Source organism: Camellia sinensis, chromosome 10, assembly GCF_055761805.1.
Source record: "Camellia sinensis isolate YWXY chromosome 10, ASM5576180v1, whole genome shotgun sequence".
Classification (NCBI taxonomy): Eukaryota; Viridiplantae; Streptophyta; class Magnoliopsida; order Ericales; family Theaceae; genus Camellia; species Camellia sinensis.
The window spans coordinates 80,697,202-80,718,596 of NC_138970.1; the positions used below are offsets into that span (position 1 = coordinate 80,697,202).

At 33.3% G+C, this 21,395-nt stretch overlaps 1 protein-coding gene across 2 annotated transcripts; it reads right to left on the reverse strand.

Annotated features, from left to right (window-relative positions):
• Positions 1 to 1,923: 1,923 nt before the first annotated feature.
• LOC114290464 (uncharacterized) lies at positions 1,924 to 14,133 on the reverse strand. Of its 2 annotated transcripts, none has more exons than XM_028234397.2 (4): positions 13,685 to 14,133; positions 12,086 to 13,066; positions 2,849 to 2,896; positions 1,924 to 2,754 (listed from the first exon to the last, which is right to left on the reverse strand). In XM_028234397.2, exons 1-4 carry the CDS (start codon positions 13,907 to 13,909, stop codon positions 2,323 to 2,325), a joined length of 1,686 nt encoding a protein of 561 aa, XP_028090198.2. In that variant the 5' UTR covers positions 13,910 to 14,133; the 3' UTR covers positions 1,924 to 2,322. The 2 variants fall into 2 exon arrangements, with proteins under 2 accessions (XP_028090198.2, XP_082747857.1); XM_082891731.1 differs by having other exon boundaries at positions 12,086 to 13,562; positions 13,685 to 14,113.
• Positions 14,134 to 21,395: the final 7,262 nt, after the last annotated feature.

Genomic DNA, 21,395 nt, shown 5'->3' on the forward strand with positions numbered 1-21,395 from the left:
CAAGAAGCATCCTCAATGGACCCCTTTGTGGAGCTTCTCTTCAAAAGTTGCCAAAAAAAATAAAAACTGTGTCTAGGAATGCAGTGAAAACCAAACCAACTTTATTAATTAGGATGTATGTACAAAATGGATTGGTACTACTGGGCATAATTTGCATTATTGTGTTTTGGTAGTATCTAGATCAGATCACATTCTACTGCAAACAGTTTAAAATCTATTCCCCTCTCACTAGAAGCGTCTGCAATCTCTCTTTCTTGGGCTTTCATGATCATATTCAGAGATAATTGTTACACATTGATCACGTTCAGCCCTTCTTACCTTCGCATCAGGCAAAAAATCAACCGTCTTAGAATGCACTTTTCCCTTCCCTCTTTATTTTTCATTCTTTCTACCAAATATAATATGGCCGAAACAATAGATAGTTTGGATCCACATTTTGATTGACCTCAACAATTGAATACTAATTAATTCTTTAATGTTATGTTTGGTTGAGGGATTTAGAAAGAGAAAGAGAAAATATATGTAAAATTAGATGAAATATAGGTATATTTTATTTTCATTTTATTTATTATTATTTTTTTCTTTTTAAATCTTCTAACTAAACATAGCGTGAGAGAAGTATTTAAGTCTATAGCTATCCTAAAATACCAAGAAATACTAACAATTCTTAAGAGAAGTATTCAAGCCTGGAGCTACCCAAGATACCAAGCAGGGTTAGGCATCGTATCGAGAGAGAATTTAAGAACTTAAGGAGTTCATGGAGTTTATCATATATTTCGTTTCAATGATTTGAACCGTTGACGAGGAGGATTCATTGAATAAACTATTTATGTAAAAAATAAGATGATCGAACGTCAGTAGCTATATGTTTAAATTAAATTTATAATTACAAAAAGTAAATAATTATTCTTAAAAGTATATTTGTCATCTATTTTTTAAAACAAATATAATTAAAAAAAATATAGTTACCGATATTCAATCATCTTATTTTTTACATGAATAAGTTACTAAACGAGTCTAAAAAAGTGAATAATTCGGATCACTGAAATCGATTTTACAATGGACCTACCAAGCCCAAATACTCTCTCAAGTTGAGATGACAACTTCAGAGAAAGCAAAGACAATCAACAATACAGGTGTGCGTGATGCAGTTCAATGTGACAAATCATGAATGACAAATTGGTAAATAATCAAATTGCAATTTGAACAATTTCAATTTGATAATTGATTGAAAGATAATCTTAAACAATTATTAATTATTTGTATAATATATAACACTAATTTACATAATATTTTTTATATATATAATAATAATTTATAATAAATTTTATATCTTAAATCTCTCACACATTGACTTTTACTTTAATATTTCATTAGAGATTAAAATATATATATATATATATATATGTATTCACTATAATAGAGCGAGACAATTTAAAAAAAAAAAATTATAAATTTTACCCTGCAGATCAAACTAACCCTCAATTAGAAAGCGAATGAATGCGAATTGAATAATATTTTACACGCTAATCAACAGGACATCCAATTAGGAATGACTGTCGATTCCGAGACGTTCTAATCATCCTACCGGAACACGTCAATTTACAGAACTAGAAAACAAATCCTCTCTCTCTCTCTCTCTCTCTCTCTCTCTCGCTCTCTCTCTCTCTCACACACACACACACACACACACAACAACAACAACAACAACAACAACAACAAAAAAAAAAAAAAAAAAAAAAAAAAAAAGTCCAGTGAAGAGGGAAATATAAACAATGTATTTGAGGTTTAGCTTGGTTCTTTGTAAACAATATTACGGGTAAACAAGCTCAAATGTGATGACAATGGACCTGAGAATAACTAAACGAAAAATAAATAAAAATTACTGCGCAAAATTCAAGTGAAAAAGGGGATCCCAAGAGATAACAAAACATGGAAATTATATGACATATAGGATCGGCAAAATCTCACATACACCCAACACCAGTAGAACCATTAAAATATGTTCAAAGTAACAAAAATTATTCCTTAATATGTCGAACAAGTTTCAACATCAAATGAATCTCCTTACAAAGTCACCAAACCTGAGAATTTTCATGAAGACCAGATTTGAACTATTGCATACAGAGGGTAAGTATGCACCGTACAAAGATTGCGCGAGAAAGGAGAATCTATTCTTCTTAGTCTGGTATCTGACCGCTTTAAGCTATTGCTTTGTCGATAAACAAAATGTCAGTACAAACCAATTGGGGAACAAATCATGCCTTGGAAGAATCAAACCGCTGTTGAAGAAAAATTATGTGAACAGAACATAGGCCATCTTTACCTAGATGAACTGCCTACGATTGTCTTTGACGGTTTACTACTGGACTGAGGGTCTATGAACTGTTTAGAGTCTGCATTGATGGTAACATTCCCCATTCCAACCTCCATGGCTTCTCTCTCCTCCTTATCTCTCTTCTTTGTCTCGGAATTTACAGTATCAGCTGCTTGGGATTGAATGGAAGGTTCTAGAAGACGAGGACCTGAACTAATCCATGGATGAAGTAGGCATTGTCCTGCAGTTGGCCGCTTCTCTGGGACAAAATCAAGTATGGGAATCAGGAAGTCAGCCAAGTCAGATGCATCTTGCTCACTGAATTCATATTTCTCCATCAGAACCTTATTCAAGGGCCAGAAACGCAACCGTCGGATGTGCCTTAGATCACCATATCTGTTAAATAAGTCCCGGGAATAACGACCACCCAAGGCAATCTGCATATAGTTGTCAACGTATCAAAAGTCAGATGCGAAGGGCCTAGTGAACCCAACTAATTTCTTTTGACAGTAATGGAGATGATATTCTTACCTTTCGTGGCATCATCCCAAGAAGCTCCATCATCAATGCTAAGTGGTCCTGTGAACAGAAATAAGATTTGATTGATATTGGTCAACAACTGAACCTCAAGAGAAGCTTGCTATAGACTAGAATACACACATGTAGCCTTCACAAAACTGATTTTTTTTTTTGGGGGGATCACATCATTTGAGATTAAGACACATTTGAAAATTACTATCATTCACTTAAACAAACAATAAACCTCTTATGACGCCTAACAGTCAAACCACGAAACATAAAAGCTGAACTTCAAGTACCAGAAATTCACTATCCACTTTTCAGCACCTCATTATATATAATCAACAAGCAAATATATGCCTTCTCTAGATATTTGACCAATATGAATTGCATTTAAATATTTGGCTATCCAACAATAGATTGATCACACGCAAAGGGATGGAGTGCAATTCAATTGCCAAATCCAATAGGTGGAATGTACAGAGCATGCTAAGTTTAATCAAGATTCCCACAAGTTCAACACAGGATCAAACATTCATTTTACCAATCAAAACAAGGTACCACGCCCAGCAAAAGGAATTACTAATATATCACCCAAACAATTCCAGCTAAGCCAGTCAACCATATTCTGATCCTACCATCACATTTCTAGTGCAAATGACATGCCAAATTTTTACAAAATCTGTGTCCTGAATCTACTACAGAAAATACAATCACAAATAGTACAAGAATATGGAGAAAAGTTTTCAACTAAAATAACTGAGTTTCATCTGATTAGCATTAAATGATCTTCATATGTAATTTGCACCAATAATAGTAAAAGACACATGGGCTATTAACAAAGACAAGTATATGAAAAGGGTATGATCAGATTAACAAAGACAATTTTGTAGGATAACTTGATATATATTTGTTGGGCTCATTTCCTAACACCTTAAGCTTTTGGAACACTTGGCGATCTAAGAGCAACTCCAATTGTGTGTCATCCTCCATGCCAGAGCCAAAGACAGAGACAAAATAAGGCAACAATTCGTCCAAATTCATAATCTTCTATGCAAAATTATAGCTATGTCAAAAATACTAACATTGAAATTTGACTTTATGAGAAGAAAATAGAATTGGAATTTGCACTGTTGGAGCAACATTGCCAGATTATTATGGCATTGTAGCATGCCAAAATCTGGCTTTGGCATTACCAATTTGGTACTAACCATTGGAGATGCCCTAATCTGGTATCATAGCTTAAGGTTGAGGGAGGTCTTGGATTGAGTCTCTTTGATTGTTTTTGTTCCCTGTTTACTTTATGCTTCTCTACTCTTTTATTTGTTCACCATTTTCATTCTACATCTCTCTATGCATGTCTCTTTGCATCTCTACGTGCAAGACAAAATTGCACTTGAGGGAAGGCCTTGAATAGTTTGATATACATTGTTAAGACTCATTTCCTAGCGGCTAAAACTTTTGAGACTATTGGTAATCTAACAAATTTAACTTGAAATAAATGTACAAAGACAAAAATTAAAAATTAAAAAGGCAAAAACAAATATTATACAGATATAGATATATATACAAAAGGGAATGCAGTAAGCGACAAGAAAAAGAAAGTAAAACAATACAAAACATGTGGACTAATCAAATCATATCCTCTTTCAATTTTATTTTCTCTACTTCAGTTTTTTTATTCGTATCATCAATTTATTAGCTATCAAATTATAATATGTATTATCATAGATTTATTTTTTTTGAAAAGTATATCTATTTAATTTAGGGTAAAATCCATTTTACTTTCTTGTGGTATGACCCCGGAGTAAATACCCCCCACATCACTTTGGCCATTTTGCATTTTGCCTTCCTACTATTAATAATTTCATCCAAATTGACTAAGATTCCACAGGCACCTAGATTGAGAGTTGACTTGGGAAAAAAAATTGTCAAAGTAAAAAAAACTATGTAAAATGATATATATATATATATATGTGCGCCTTCATCTTTTCACCCAAAAACTCTAACCTTAACCCTAGCCATCTTCTTTCCCAAAAACTTAACCTCTTATCATCATCTTCTACCACTAACCATGTGAAAACCAAAACCCTAACCCATTCATGCCCTCCAACCACCTCCCCCGCCACCCCACCACTCCCAACCACCACCCACCATATCCCCCACCAACCCACTATTCCCCTTCCCCCTTGGCACCCCACCATCCTGTCATTCAAGTTATGCCACCTCCATTATAGTGACATCCAAAAAAAAAAAAAAAAAACAAATCAAACCATTAAGATTAAATCCTCCAATTGAGTCCTCTTGCATATGCAATCAAGCTCATTCATTAAAAATCTTGATCATCCATTACAATGACAAATCAAAAAAATTCATGTGGTTTAGGAATGTAACCTAGGAAGCCCAGATATAGATATGAGACAAATATGGCAATACGAGAAAACTTAAAAAAAAAATATATATATATATATATATATAGGATACAGGAACAACTAGGAGACGTTTAAAAAAAAATATTTAAAAAAAATTTATTAGTAGTGAGTCACACATAAACTCAAGAATGTTGAAAAAGCATACTTTCATTTTATAATGCAAAATACTAACCTTTAAAAATGAAGTATTAATTTAAGCCAGTAGTTTGTTTACTTCTTAAATTTTCAATAGGTCTTGCAAAAATTTCATTTCAACATCAAGTCTAATATGTTTATATTATAATAATAGAACAATCCACAACTTATCCCTGTGTTTTTTCTTTTGGCACTAGTAAAAAATGTTTTATTCAAGTTTACTTGATTATTTATTTATTAATATCTAATTTTACTATTGTTATAATCTCTTTATTAATCCTTGCTTTCTATGTAACATGTATTTATACTTCAAAATTATTAGATACTCCAATATTAATGAAAAATTAATTAAGAAGTATCCAATACTTTTAATAAGTATTTGATATGTATTCGCAAGTATCCACGGAATATCAATATCAGATACAGATACGATACGGATACATCTCCCATTTTGAAGTATCATGCTTCATAAGGAATAACCTATCGGTACTTTGAACCAACTTATGTCCATTTGGGTTGGATTCTTGGGAGAATTAAGAAAAATTACAATTGAAAGAGGGATTACAAAAGAGAGAGTGTGTCAAATGCGATCGCCAAAACTAAGTCTAGATTGAGTCCTAACAATTTTGTTAGTTTCCTTAATTCCAAGGTAACTCCAATCGAGATGGGTGCTTGTAATGCTATTTGTGAGCACCATGTCATTGAGGCAGCTGCATGCATGTATGTACTTTGTCACCTGCTTAATGCCAATGATTTCATGCAAGACATGTCAATAGATGGTTGTATGTAAAGCCATGTGTCACTTGTCAAGTCACTAGCCTGTTATTGAGTTGTTGTATGTTTGCCACTTGTTGTGTTTTTGTTATTTTGTATTTTTTTCTATTTCAAAATACTTCATTAGGATGTAAGGCATAACCTCCTTAGCTACTCATATATAGTCCTAAAATCTGATTTCTGCATAGTTCAGCCTAGATCCAAGTGTTATTCAAGTCTACCTTCAACTATAGTTGTTGAACCTCGAACCAAACCAGATCAAGGTTACTTCATAGTGCAGCACCCAGAAATAAAACAAACTACAAATAACAAGCAAGCGGCAAATGTGTAGCTACTTACCAAGAAGCTAGCGACACATGGTCTAGATGCAAGCATTCATTGGCAAGCAACACATGACTTTACATGCAACCACCTATTGACGTGTTACAACCTGCTTACGAGAGTTGCATCAATGACAAGCTATTCACAGGTAGTTTACAAGCACCCATGAAGAACTATTTTTTTGGGGTTTCAATAACCTAGAACCCATGGCTCACATGTGGGGAAAGAAATACCATGTACTTTTATTTACCCACTGTCAGCGAGAGTAGATGTAATAGGATTAGTACCGTTAAGCCTAATGATGGGGACTAAGTGGGATGACCAAAACACCCTTAGAGAACATGTCCAAAACTACTACACTAATTTATGTAGGGATTCCCAACTTCCACTCCCATGATCAGGATGTACTTGGCTCCCTAACTCCTCTCTTCTGATCGGTGAGGAGGAAGATATCCTCAGCAGGCCCATCTCTCTTAATGAAACAACCTCAGCTGTTATGTCCATGAATCGTTATACTGCTCCTACAACGGATGGATTCCAAGCCTTCTTTCTGAAATACTAGAAAAATATTGGTCTAAGAATCCACAAAATGATACCCAAAACTTTTGAAACAGGTAGTCACTACAAGAAAGGATCATCTCAATTTCAAAATACTCCTAAGGATACTGCGATGGAAATCCAAAACATTTGCAGCGTCCCCTTGGACAATAACCTAGGGAAATACTTCAGAGTAACTCTTGTTCATTCTAGAGTGACCAAAACTACCCATAACTACAACCTTGACAAAGTAAAGCAAAGAATTGCAGACGGAAAGCTAAATGCCAGTCCCATGCAGGTAGAGCTACCCTCCTCCAGTCCGTAACTTCAGCACTTCCCACTTATTCTGTGCAGAAATGTTGGCTCCCTACTCATATAAGCAACATCTTGGAAAAATAGAATGAGGTTGTTAAGAGTCTTAAGACCAAGAAGAAACGGACACTGGGAATTAGGTCTGCTAGGCAGGCCAACACTTCCTTGCTAAAGCTAGCTGGAAAATCCTAAGTAGGGACCAAAGACTTTGGGCTCAAATCTATAAAGCTACATATTGTAGCAACACCAAAGACATTTTGGATCGCAATCCCAATTCTAGATCCTCTCCTACTATGAAGCACGGATACTCCAAAAAAATGTGCCATACGAGTATCTGATAGATACGTATCAGATAAGGATACGTGTCCGATATGACAGGATACGTATCGGATATGGCGAATAAGTATCCGATTCTTTTTTTAATTTTTTTAATTTCAAATAGAGGAGGGATATGCAAAGGATACATGAGGAATACGACAGGATACGCCAAATAAGTATCTATTTTTTTTTATTATTTTATTTTAATACTCCAAATAAGTATATAATTTTTTTTCTAATTTTTTTATTATTTCATATTTATATTTTTTCAGTGGTCAATTCTTCTTCTTTTTTTTTTCTTTTTTTTTTTTTTTTTTTTTCTCCCCCCTCATCTATTAGGCTACTTTATTTAATTTTTTTTTTCACTTTTTTTCGTTTTGTTTCCCGACACTGTTTTAACGTAAACATTTCTTTATCAAATTTTTAATTTTAGGAACTTCAACGTTAGTATTTATTTATAAAATAGGAATGCCTCTCTTTATTTATTAATTTGCTTTAGGTTTTATTTTCATACATATTACATTATTAAAAATAAAAAAAAAATTACGAATGTATCCCCGCCGTACCCGTATGCAACTTTGTCAGATTTTGGCGTTTCGCCATATCCCGTATCCGTATCCGTGCTTCCTAACTCTCCTACTTGGAAAGGCATTGTTATAAATGTCAAAGAGATTGAAGAAAGTTGTCTGAAAATTTGGTTTGAAAATTGGATGAGACAGGCCCCCCTGTATGACCTCATTAACTCTGAAATTCTCCACATGGAACTTTTGCTCACTGTAGGTCACATAATTAGTGAAAATAAGAAGTGCGGTCTATCTCACATCTTTAATCCCATTCCCAGTAACTCATTGATCTCATCCATGGATTCTGATCCCGAAGTTTCACAATGCCATTAATAGAAGAATCTAGAACCTCTCAGCTAATAAGAAGGACAAAGGGAAGTCTGGTTGCAGTTTTCTCCACTTTGAGCCAATTCATCATAGCTCTAACCAAAACTGATTATTGATTTGGAAATTAAGGTGTTGTTTCATAAAATTGAAAACTAAAATCTAAACATTAAGTACTAAAAACTGAATGTTAAATTTTTTAATCTAAAAGGTTGTTTAGTATGTATAAAATTCAACTCCTGAACTTAATCAAGTTTTTTGATATGTACCAAAAGATGATCTCTATGAAGCACGGACACCTCTCCGAAGGTCATATACAGTTGTTCGACACGTGTCGCACACGAACACACGCTGAACAAAATGTAAAGAGTTGGACATGTTGAGACACTTTGGACACGATGCGGATACGTTGGGACACGCTGGGGACCATTTTTTTTTTTTTTTTTTTAAATTATAAATTTTAACTTTTTTACTAAAATAGCATACATAAGGTTAATAAATTTGGTAAAATTAAATATTTGACATAAAATACATATTAAATATTTAAAAATATACATATAATAAAAATATAAAAATATATGTCTTGAACGTGTCCCTAACGTGTCGTATCCTGCATTTTTTGAAAATTTACATGTCTGCGTGTCCATGCCGTGCCACCTGTCCGTGTCGGTGCTTCTTAAGATAATCTTGAAATTTGTTAGTCTTCTAATTTGTTTTCACTTTTTATATTGTGGTGTTGCTGGTTTGGTAGCAACATGGTGGTGGTGGCAGTGTGGTGGTGGTTGTGTTATGGTGGGTAAGAGGTGGCAAAGATGAAAGTGAGGGTGGTGGTTAAGGGGGTTCTACATAAGTTCAGGGGTTTTCTACGGTTTTCTCATAAGTAAATAAATAAATTTCCTTTTGGTGCAACAAGCTTCACCAACACTAAAGATTGAACAACTCGAGGGAAAGTAAAACTAGAGGTCTAATTACTTTGGGATCAAGTTTACTAGGAAATCTATACATAATTCTTCGAAAATCAGAATTTTTTTAAAAATAAATTGAAAAGAACCAAGGGTACGAAACCACATACACAAAACACACAAAAAACACAAACAAGGGTTTTGTGGCCAAACTATACAATATGCTCAACGAAACTTGTACTCCCTCCGTCCCATTTTATTGGTCCACCTTTCCATTTTAGTGAATCCCAAAATGTTCGTCCACTTTCTGTTTTGGGATCCTAATTTTTGTTAGATTTCCAAAATTGTCCCTTATAAATCATTATAAACACATTTTAAAATTGAAATAGAAGGCAATGGAAGGGAAAATATTTCAAAATTTGAATTAAAATGTAATGATTGCATGTCTCTTTATTAAGTTGGATTTTCTACAATGGACAAATAAATTGGAACGGAGGGAGTATCAACTTTTCAACAGATTTCTCCATCCCAAAGGACCTACGATTCCTCTTTTTCCTAATTTACCAATTAGGCAACAAGAACAAGCTTTTGACACAAATCAACTTCTCTTCCCCATGTAGCCATCCCTCCGACCATGAAACAGATTAACTATTTCTTTCATGAACTCAAGAACAAAAATAATGAACAATAAGACCGGTACCCAAGCACCAGCCTTCAGCAAATAAGAAGATGATCCACATCTCCTCACTACTTTGGACATGCATTATAAGCACCAGACAAGACAAGAAGCATTATTAGCCCTTTGATTATATTCTAAAAGATTTATTAACAAGTGACCTATGGGCACTTGTTAAGAAGCTTGAAATGGTTGTACATTCTTTATAAAAGTGTGCCATGTAGCCATCCCTGCGACCATGAAACAGATCAACTATTTGTTTCATGAACTCAAGCACAAAATAATGAACAACAATACTGGTACTCAAGCACCAGCCTTCAGCATATAAGAAGATGATCCACCATCTCCTCACTACTTTGGACATGTGCTATAAGCACAAGACAAAAAGCATTATTAGCCTTTTGATGATATTCTAAGAGATTTGTTAATGAGTGCCCTAAGGGCACTTGTTAAGAAGCTTGAAATGGTTGTCCATTCTTTATATAAGTGTGCAGTAAAGAATGTACTATTATTTTAAGCTTTATTAATTAATGCCTTTAGGACACTCATTAACAAGACCCCATTCTAAATTACCATGATGTTCCCTTGGACGAGACTTTGGAGCACCAAATAACACCTCAGTCATATTTTTTGAAATTTCAGATTTAGTAATTTCTTCACTCCCAAATGCAAGGAATAAGCCAACCACACTATTAAAGGAGCACAGTTTTTTAACAAGAAAAGCTCCAGCCAATTATTCCATGCATAATGCACCGTGCACAATACTGTCATGGAAATGGACCATTATCTAAAAGCACACGGTGTGCTTTGCTTTTGGATCATATGGACAGCCATCAAGTATGGTGTAATGCATACATTAAGGTGCAACTCACTTGATTATCCAATACAATGTTGCCATGAACCTTGACAACCATCCTTCCTAAGCTAAATTTGTAACTTTCATGTTTTGTTGCCAATCAATGTTCACATATTCGAGAAGTATTAGTATTTGATTTTGAATCTTTGATACACAGAATACAAATATGACTCTTTTAAAAAAACATAGTCTACCTTGTCTGTTGAATAGCTAAAGGATTAGGTAAACTAGATAATCTATATATAACCCAGAAAAAATCAAAATCAAAACCAAACCAGGTTCTGGACAGGATCAGATTTAGGTCTACTACAAATAGTTAGCCTTCTTCTGCCATCTTGCAATTTTAGCTTGCAGAAGTTCACTGAATGCCAATAAAAAGTTTTTCCCACACATTGGCCCCAAATAATACATGCCTTTACACATGTAACATAAATAAACTTAATTAATCAGATTAAGACATAACTGGAACATTTATTATTAGGTTTGGGTTGGATTAGGGTGCATAAGTCAAATCACAATTTCAGCTCAGTCCACTGCCAACACAAACTGGTTGTACTTGGACCTCATATTATTGCTTCCATCCCACTACAAGAGTGTTAAAATTTAGATGATTGATACTATATAAGAAAAGATAAATTTCTGCATTATTATATGGAATGATTGCAATTTCTAAAAGTTTCTGGATAACTAAAAAGAAAGAGCATTTTGTTAGTGTTCAAATGAAGAGGAGATATATTCTATTTCATTACTGAGAGAGACTCAACGAGAGTATAGTAACAATAGGGTAAAACCACGTGCTTGGTTTTAAAACCTTCATGTAGACATACATATATGTACATATGTATATAGTAGAGAGAGAAATATAAGAGATGTTATTTAGCACACATTTGAATTTGGTTCAAGCTTGCTGCAATGATAAATAAATCACTAGGCTCCCTCACTCACTCCCAACTTCAACTTTGACTTAAACATGGTTTTTCCTCATAATACTTGTATATTTGAATTGAATGACACATTTTAAAGGGGGAAAACAACAACAACAAATAATATTAAGGAAAATAAACAAAAAATAATATAGGGAAGAGCAATGCATCCATACCTCATCTCTGTCGAAGTTGTCACCACTATGAGGATCAAAAAGAACATCACCTGTTGCAAGTTCAAAACAAATGCAAGCAAATGACCAAAGATCTGCTGAGGTAGAATATTTAGAACCTAGGATAACCTCTGGACACCTATACTGCCTTGTTTGAATGTCATTTGTAAATTGCTTGTAGGTCCAACAAGCATTCCCAAAGTCAACCAATTTGCATGTCAGGTCAACCGATTCCAACAGCTTCTGCCTTGTGGATCGGCTCCCTCTTTTATGGCCCTGACTTCCTTGCGCACTGTTAGTTCCATCAGCTATGGACAAAATATTTGTACTGACAGAACCATCACGCTGGTCTTCCACAGAACCCACATTTGAGTTAGAATTTTTAGAAGCCTCCCCAGCACCAGATGTTTCAGGTTCTGTCTCAGTTTCTGCAGAAGCTTCCTTGTCTGCACAACCCTGAGCAGCTCGCTTAGCCTTTCTTTTAATCTTTTTCTTTTGGCTTTTAGTCAAATCCCCATTGCATGTCTTGACATCTTTTGCAATACCAGACTCAAACATAGTCTTATTCTTGCTGTTAGGAAGAATTAAAGGAACACCAGATTTTCTAGGATCCTTAGATGGGTCAATCATGGACAACAATAAAATATTCTCTGGTTTCAAATCAGTGTGTATAATCGAGAGCTGTCTGTGCAAGTAATCCAAACCCACCAAAATATGAGAGCATATTTCTTTGACTCTTTGAATAGGCAATCCATGGTAATCACTATACTTGATCAGTGTCAGTAGATTATCCCCCAAATACTCGAAAACCATGCAAACATGCTGCCCATTTGGACCCGAGTGCTTAAAATGATCCAACAATTTCACTACGCATTTCTTATCATCAGGGTCACCATCTGCAATCTGTTGCAAGATGGTAATCTCATCCATTGCTGCCTCTGTGTAATGTTGCGCACTCTTTTGCATTTTAAGTGCCACATATCGCTGCAATGTTATGAATTATACACAGTAAGCTTGGAATGAATAGCACCTCACTCATGCCGCAGTTGGTCACTTGATTGCAGAGGAATTGTGGGAAAATCAAAGAAAGTAAAACTTTGAATCTCATAAGTACTTCGCTTACTTTTGGGAGTCCAAAACTAATCAATTTTAGTTTTTCTCCCAAAAGAAAGAAAAGTACTTCTGAGATGCTATACAAAGATAGCCTCACATACATGCTTCACTAACAACTCCGCTGAATAAGCTCAAAACAAGTATCAGGCTGAATTAAATTCAGTTCTCAAATTCTATTAAAATAACCGAAAATTCAAAATCTTCTTTCCTCTTCTTTTCATCCACTGTAAAATGCTGATCAAGAATACACACTTTCTAAGCAAAATAAAAATATCAAAATCTTCTTTCAATTCTGTCTTCCTCCATTTCCTCAGTAACCAAACAGAGGTAATCTAAGCACAAACAATTAAACTAATTGAATATTTAACTGCAGAAAAACAATACGTAATCAGATCAAGGTCAAGGCTTTTTAGTACATAATACTACAGAAATCACAAGATCAACAAAGAAATAGAAGATTTTAAGAGAGAGAGAGAGAGAGAGAGGTACCGAGTTGAGGGTGTCCCAAGCGAGCCAGACGGTGGAGAAGTGGCCCCAGCCGAGCTTGCTCTGGACGACGTACTGGCCGCTTTTGAAGGAATCGCCAAGTCGGACGGCGTGGTAGCCGCCGCGCCGGTAGTCCTCCGTGCCTTCGTCCTCCGACGTGTAGTCGCTGCTCTCGGTCTCATCGTCTTCCTCCTCACCACGATGATGATGATGATTCCTCTCCTCCATTTGATTTGATCACCGCAAACACGACTATTTTGTTATTGCTTCGATTCGAATGGGAAAATAAAGGTGTTTGGATTGTGAGATTTTGAAAGAAAATTTGGGGTTTTTTGGTTTCCCGGAGAGGAGTGAGAAGAGTGTCACGGTGGTTTTGCGGAGCCAAGCGATCTACCATAATCTAATGCCTTGTTTGCTTGAACAGAAAAAATTATAAAAAAATACTAAAATATGAGCTAATGTTGTTTTATTTTATTACTTTTTTAGAATGAAGCATATGCAGAGTTATTTTATTTTATTAATTTTTATAAGCTTATTCTCTAAGATATTTGTTTGGCATTATTTTTAATGAATTTTATTTTCGTTTCAATTTTTTGACTTTAGATTTTTAAAAATTATTTTTTTGTATTATTTTTAGTTAATTTTTTTAATATTTCAATAATTTTTTTGGGGATTTTTTTTTTAAGGTCTCTCGTATTAAGATTTTATAGTATAAAGGACATCTAATATTTTCATAACATCTAAGATCCCTCAAGTTGATCCAGAGAAATTTCATCTAGAGAAATTCTAAACTTCCAAAGAATTTCTCTGGGTTCAACCTAGAGAAAATTCAAATTTCTCTAGATTTAGTTTGGCCAATTTTCAAACTAGAGAAAATTGATAAATTCTGGACTTCTCAAACCTAGAGAAAATTGATTTCACCAATTTTACTCAGTTAAAGGCAAAGAAAATTAAACAAATTTCTCTGAGTTTGTTTTATTAAAATTTCACTGAGTTGTCTCAGTAAATTTCACTGAGTATACCAAACAAACAAACAGTATCAATACATGCATATGATTTCATAAATTTTACTCACTTAAAGGCAAGAAAAATTAAACAAATTTCTCTGAGTTTTTTTATTGAAATTTCACTAAGTTGTCTCAATAACTTTCACTGAGTGTACCAAAACAAACAAACAGTATCAATACATATATATATATACCTATGACTTCACCAATTTTACTTAGTTAAAGGCAAAGAAAATTAAACAAATTTTTCTGAGTTTGTTTTTTTGAAGTTGTCTCAGTAAATTTCACTGAGTGTATCAAACAAACAAAAACACAAACAAACAGTATAATATATATATATATATATACATACATATATGACTTCACCATTCTCAGACCTGTCCAAATCAACTCTTGTTCCTCACCCCTGACTTCATTCTCTAGCTGATTGAGCTCCACCTTCACCGGATCCGACCCGTGTAGCAAATTCAAGAACTCATCCGTGTCCAAACTCGGCGGCCTCTGCGGAGCTTGCCTCCTCGAACTCTTAAACGATCCTAACACCATCAACGGCGTCGCCGCCGCCGCCGCATTGCCACCGTTCTCGCCATAAAGTAGAGAGACAAGTCAAGCCAATCACTTCCTTCACCGATCCGTTGGTCGAGTGCTGGTACAATTGAAACCCTAGGGTTTCCGAATTGTAAAAGCCTACCATACGAAGTGTCCTTTGAAGACGATGAGGAACTCACGGTCTCGGTCTCGGTCTGAGTGGAGTAGAACAAAACCCTGAAAACCCTAGAAATGCTACATTGATTACCCAGTGAATTCCATGTACACAACTTGAGAAGCTTCATCACCATGAGAGAGAGGGACACAGATTTTCTAATCCGAATGTTGTCGACCGTAATTTTTATTTTTTCTCACTCAGGTTTATGTTGGTTTAGGGACACAAATGACCTTCGATAGTTTAGGGACAAAGAGTCAAATTTCTCTTACATATGTTTAGGGATCTTAGACATCAAAAAATAATTTTGTGAATCTCTTCCATTACGAAAAGTGAGAGAGGGACTCTAGACTAATTTTTCAAATTTTTTTACTTTTTAAATACACCTAATCTAGATATATCTAAAAAATAAAATATTTGTAAAAACTATTTAAAAAAATTAATAAATACACAAGAATACAAAAATATATTAAATTTTTATAGTTTTTTATATTTTTTATACTTATTGAATTTTTTTTTAAAAAAAAAATCACAAATGTAATACTTTTTAATTGTATTTATATTAGCTATATCTAAAAAATAAAAAATGTCCTTAAAATATTTTTAAAAATTTATTAAAAATAAAAAATACAAAAAACAAAAAATTTAATTTTCAGAAAATAGAATTTAAAGAATTAGAACTATAAGGTGATTAGTTTTTTTTTTTATAAATATTTTTGTAAGTTATTCAACTAGACGGATGTTAAAAGAAAGAGTTAGGCTAGGAATACCAAATAATTTATCAATTTTTTTATCAAATCTCTTATATGGGTGTGGAACCCACACACATGTGGGTTTGTGTGAGTCTTACACCTATGTAAGAGGTTTGATAAAAAAAAAAATTGATAAATTATTTGGGATCCATAGCATTTTCTAAAATGAAATTAAAAAAAAAAATAGAAGCAATAAAAAAAAGGGATAAGTTATGTTGACTTCCCTTCAAATTTGAAAAAAATAAAGTAAACTCTATTTTTAAAAATTCAAAATTACATAGTGCAAAGTTTAAGAATCCGTTTGGTTTACTTTTCAAATCACAATTTGACAGTTCAAAACTCAAAAACCTATTTGGTTTTGAGTTCTCACACTTATATTCAACTCAACCATTTAAGAATTCTTTTCAAAACTCATAACTAAACAAATTTTAAAATTCATAATCAAATAAATTTAAAATTTTTAAACTCTTTTCAAAACTCATAACCAAACAAGTTTTGAAATTGGCCTTGTTTGGTTTGTGTTTTGAGATATTATTTCAAAAAAAAATTAGAGAAAGTTTAGAAAATTTAAAAATTTGTTGGATTGTATATTTTGAAAATAGTTTAGAATTTTGAAGTTTGAGATGATTTAACTTTTTTTTTTATAGTTGAATAAATAGGTAGGAGCGAAAAAATGATTGAGAGAGAGAGAGGAAAGAGAAAAAATTATTGAGTGATTGTAATAGAAAGAAAAATGATTTTGAAGTTTTTTTTCTAAGTATTAGCCAAATAATTTGTTATATTTTAGATATATATGGACAATCCAAAAAATATATGTAAACAGTAAACAAAATGTGAAAAAATGAAAAATAAATGTAATAAATATGAAACGTGTTAAATATATGTAGATTGAATGGATATAAATTAGAAAAATAGTTTTAAAATTTTAAAAATGTTCTTACGAACTAATATATACATATGAAACTTTGCCTTATAGATTATATTAGATTTATTTACAAAGTACATTTAGATTACGTATGTAAAAGAAGTAAACAAAATAAAAATAAAAATACATAACGACAAAAAATTTTAAAAAAAAAATTGGCTATAATATTGTAAAAAGTTTTGACTACATATGTAAAAGAAGTAAACAAAATTGACTACAATATTGTAAATAAAAATTTGACTACAGGACAAAAAAAATACAAGACCCAAAAAACTCTAATTAAAAACTAATTTTGAAAATGGGGACTTACGGGTAGGTCTTAATAAGTGAATTTATTATCCAATAAGTCCTATGATAATTAATGACATTTTTCATCCAACACTAATAAAAAAATGTCACTAATGGTTAATTTTCAGCCACAATTTGAAAAATATGTCATGAAAAATTTCAATAATTATAAGTTTTAGTGACAATTTAAAAAATTGTTATAAAAAATCATTAATTTTCAACTTTCAACAACAATTTAAAATTTTTGTCCCATAAAAACGTCATTAATTGTAAGTTTTAGCAACAATTAATAATAATCGTGGCAAAAAAAAAGTTACTAATTGTCAATTTTTATTACAAAAATTATTTTTCACGACGATTTTATTAGGACTATACCCGACCCATTTCATGCTCTTAGGTCTGGGATTTCGTGTCTTTAACTGTTGTTTATGTCCTTTATCATCTTGTTGGTAGTTGAGTTGGGTTGTTGATTGTGTTTGAAACAGGTTAGGAGTTAGTTTTTTAAAGAGTTGATGTCCAGTTTTCTTCTTGTTCGCTTGGGCGGTGTTTTAGTTGCTCGAGCGGTCTTTAAGATCTCCAGTATTTTATAGGTTTGCAAACCTTTTGAGAGTAGGGTGATATTCGCTTGAGTAATCTTTCTTGTGCTCGAGAGGTCTTTTTCAGTCTGCAAAACTTTTAGAAAAGGGTCATTGTGCGCTTAAGCGGTGTTTTGGTCGCTCGAGCGATGTCATTCATTATCTTTGACGCTCGAGCGGTGTTTTGGTTACTCAAGCGGTCTGTGCGTATATCAGTTCAGGAAAAGAAATTTTTGAATCACTTTTTCATTTCTCTCTCTCTCTCTAAAACATTTCAAAACCCTAATTTCTTCACTTTCTCTCTAGTTCTTGCTTAAAACCTCAAATACTCCATCATCCATTGATTTCTCCACCATTGCTCTTTGGAGAAAAGGGTATAGCTCATCATAAGTTTCAATCTAATCAAAGAGGATCTCTTTTTCGACTCTGCCAAAATTTCACACTTGCTCTCTTCCTCTTGTACTCTCAAGGTATAGATTTCTTTAATCTCTCATATGATTCTTAGCTTAGTTATTTTCTTTTTGAAAGCATTTAGTGATTTGAAAATTTTTGGTTAAACTTAGAGTTTGATTTTGAAATGTAAAAGAAGGGTTTTCAATTGGGTGCTTGAGAAGGGTTGTGAGAATGTGTTTATGGTTGAGATATGTTTAAATGTTACAATTTCTTTACTTAAATATGATTTTGAAAGTAAATGAGGATTTGTTCAAAAATCATTGATATTTGGTTTATGGAAGAAAAGGAAAAGTATGTGGGGTTTTGAAAAGATGTAATAATTGTATCTGTTGATGATGAGGGTAGAGTTAGATATATAATATTACTTCTATTTTGAAAATGATGAGATTATATCTTTTGTTGAAAAATTATCTGTTAAGTAGAAATATTTATTTTGGATTATCGATGGAGGATAGTTTTGATTGTTATAAAAATTGCATGAGGATTAAGTTAAATTGAAACTAACTTCTCATATATTGTGCATTGAGTATTGTTTCATACTTGAACATTGAAAAAGTATTGTTTTGAGAAAAAAAATGGTGCATACCTTGATGAATCTGGTTAGAGGGTGTGGGTGTGGTTGTGGTTTATATTGTTGGCTTGTGTGTCCTTGGTGAAAGCCTAGAAACCCGTGAAGTTAGGTGCTAATCTTTTCGGTTAGTAGTGGTAAAATGGCTTTGGTAGTGCTATAGCCTACTGGCAGATACTTACCCTAGAAATTCCCAGTGTTTTGTATCCACTGCAATATTTTCTAATATAACGGTGTATTTTCATGAATTGAAATGTATTGATAAAGGAATTGCATTGTTTTAAGATGAAAAGTATAATGTTTGACAAATGGCATGCATGTACATTCACCTTGTAATTTTGCTAAGTTCCATATATTGTATTATTTCTACTGGGTTTTAGCTCAGCTTATGTGGAAAACAACTTTCAGATGCTGATGATATGCTTCCACCAAGGATTTAGCTTGGGAGGACGGTAGAGCTGAAGGCTCATTTTTATTTCTTGTTGTAATTATTTTTGTACAAGTCTTGGGCTTTAACTGTATTGAGTTGAACTCACCTTTGTTGTACCCGAGCATTGTCTTGGAAAGATGTAGCCATTACGGTATTGACTTATCAGTATAACCTTTTTTTTAATTCACTTAGATGTGACATATGCTATAGATTCAAAATCTAGGGTTTATGAATATATACTCATATATGTCATCTTTTGTACAATAAACTTATATAAATGAAAGGTTATTATTCAGTATATTGCGTTTCTTTATTGAATATTATGAGATGGGTTGTCATTATTATTTTGGGGCATTACAGACTATCTTTCAATAGGACTTAATGAGAATTAAATCTAACTAACTTTCAGTAGGACTTAAAATTATTAGTTTCAAAACTCATAATCAAACAAATTTTAAAATTTTGAAACTCTTTCAGAAACTTATCTTTCGAAATGAATTCCAAAACTAAATGAAATGGAGCCTAAAATTTTCAATCTCTTTCAAACGTCAGGGACAAATGGTGGAGTTGCAGAAATTACTCACAAAGAAATATTTGATGGTGACCAATTTTATCATTGTGTAGGGTATGGTTACAAATGATTTTAGGTCCATTTGTTTGCCAAAATAAATTTGATATGATAGTATTAAGTTAGATATGTATGATATGTTAGTTTGTATGGAAAGTCTATGGTGTAGAATTAGTTAATTGAAATTAAATATATAAAATTACGTAAAAATTCTCATTATGTAAAATATAATTTTGTTATTTTGTAAAATGATAAGAAAAGCAGCTAATTCACCAATAATCTCATGGGATTGGATTTGAATATCACCTCCCATATGATATGGGATTGGTAAAGGGTATTCATAATTTCATGATTATTTCTCCAAACAAACATATTTTTTGTGGGATCTAAGGGATTAATAATCCAATCTCATGGGTAATAGAGAAAAACAAATAGAATCGTAGTGTATTAATTTAGTCATTTCTTTGTATCATGTTTGTGCAACCTTAACAATGGATCCAGGAGAGAGTGGATGGGAGGGCGATCATGTTGTACAAATTGTGTAATTTAAACAAGATAAATAAATAGATTCATATTTAATTAAATTGATTTACAGATAAGAAATCATGGGACTAAATCATACAACTTAATGAGCAGAAATACATATAACAAAAATAAGGAAAAGAAAGCAAACTGAAGCCTGTGTGATACTACAGTCTCCTTAAAACAGATTCGTCGTCTTACCACGGGTGCTGGAGGTATGTCGGTGTCTATCTCTTAGGATACGATGGTGTAGACCTGCTAACTCAGAAGCGCCTTCTGTTAGCTCCGGCAAACTGACAACAATAACACTCTCTCGCACAGGAATAACAATAGTATAGGAGTAGACTGACTATAATATGAGAGCAAAAATTTCTATGTAGAAACTAAGGAAGATGGCCTTCTTTGATACACAATGGGAGAAAGATGAGGAGCCTCCCAGCCATGAAGGCTAGCAACAAATGCAGCCAATTACTCCAGCAAAACTGATGGAGTAATACACAAAACTGATGGGAATAAGTGTGTGAGTTATACACTCTATAACAGACCTAACCTAAAAAGATTGCGTTAGTGGACCACCAATTTGGCCCAGCCTAAACCTAACCCATTTCAGGAAGCCTTAAGCCTCAAGCCCAAGCCCAAGCCCAAACCCAAGCCCAAACTCAAGTCCCAAGATCCACGACTCATGACCCACAGACCACGGACTTGTGGCCACCCCATTTTGACCGGCCCTAAAACTTAGGTGCTTTCTTTTGATTTTCCGATGATAAAAATAAGAATGTACTTCTCTCATAATTCTCAGTAAGAAAGATGGAATTTATGCTTCATTTCCAACTCTTAAGTCTGTTTTGGCCAAGTGTTTTACACCTATTCAAAACTCTCTTTTAAAATATTCCTTTTATGCATAGTTGCAAAAATTCTACTGA

Coding starts and splice junctions, on each gene's coding strand:
- LOC114290464 (XM_028234397.2), bottom strand. CDS start 13,909: ATGGAGGAGAGGAATCATCATCATCATCGTGGTGAGGAGGAAGACGAT. Junction 2,897..12,085: donor ACAACTTCGACAGAGATGAG/GTATGGATGCAT, acceptor TTCTGTTCACAG/GACCACTTAGCATTGATGAT. Junction 2,755..2,848: donor TTGGGATGATGCCACGAAAG/GTAAGAATATCA, acceptor AACTATATGCAG/ATTGCCTTGGGTGGTCGTTA.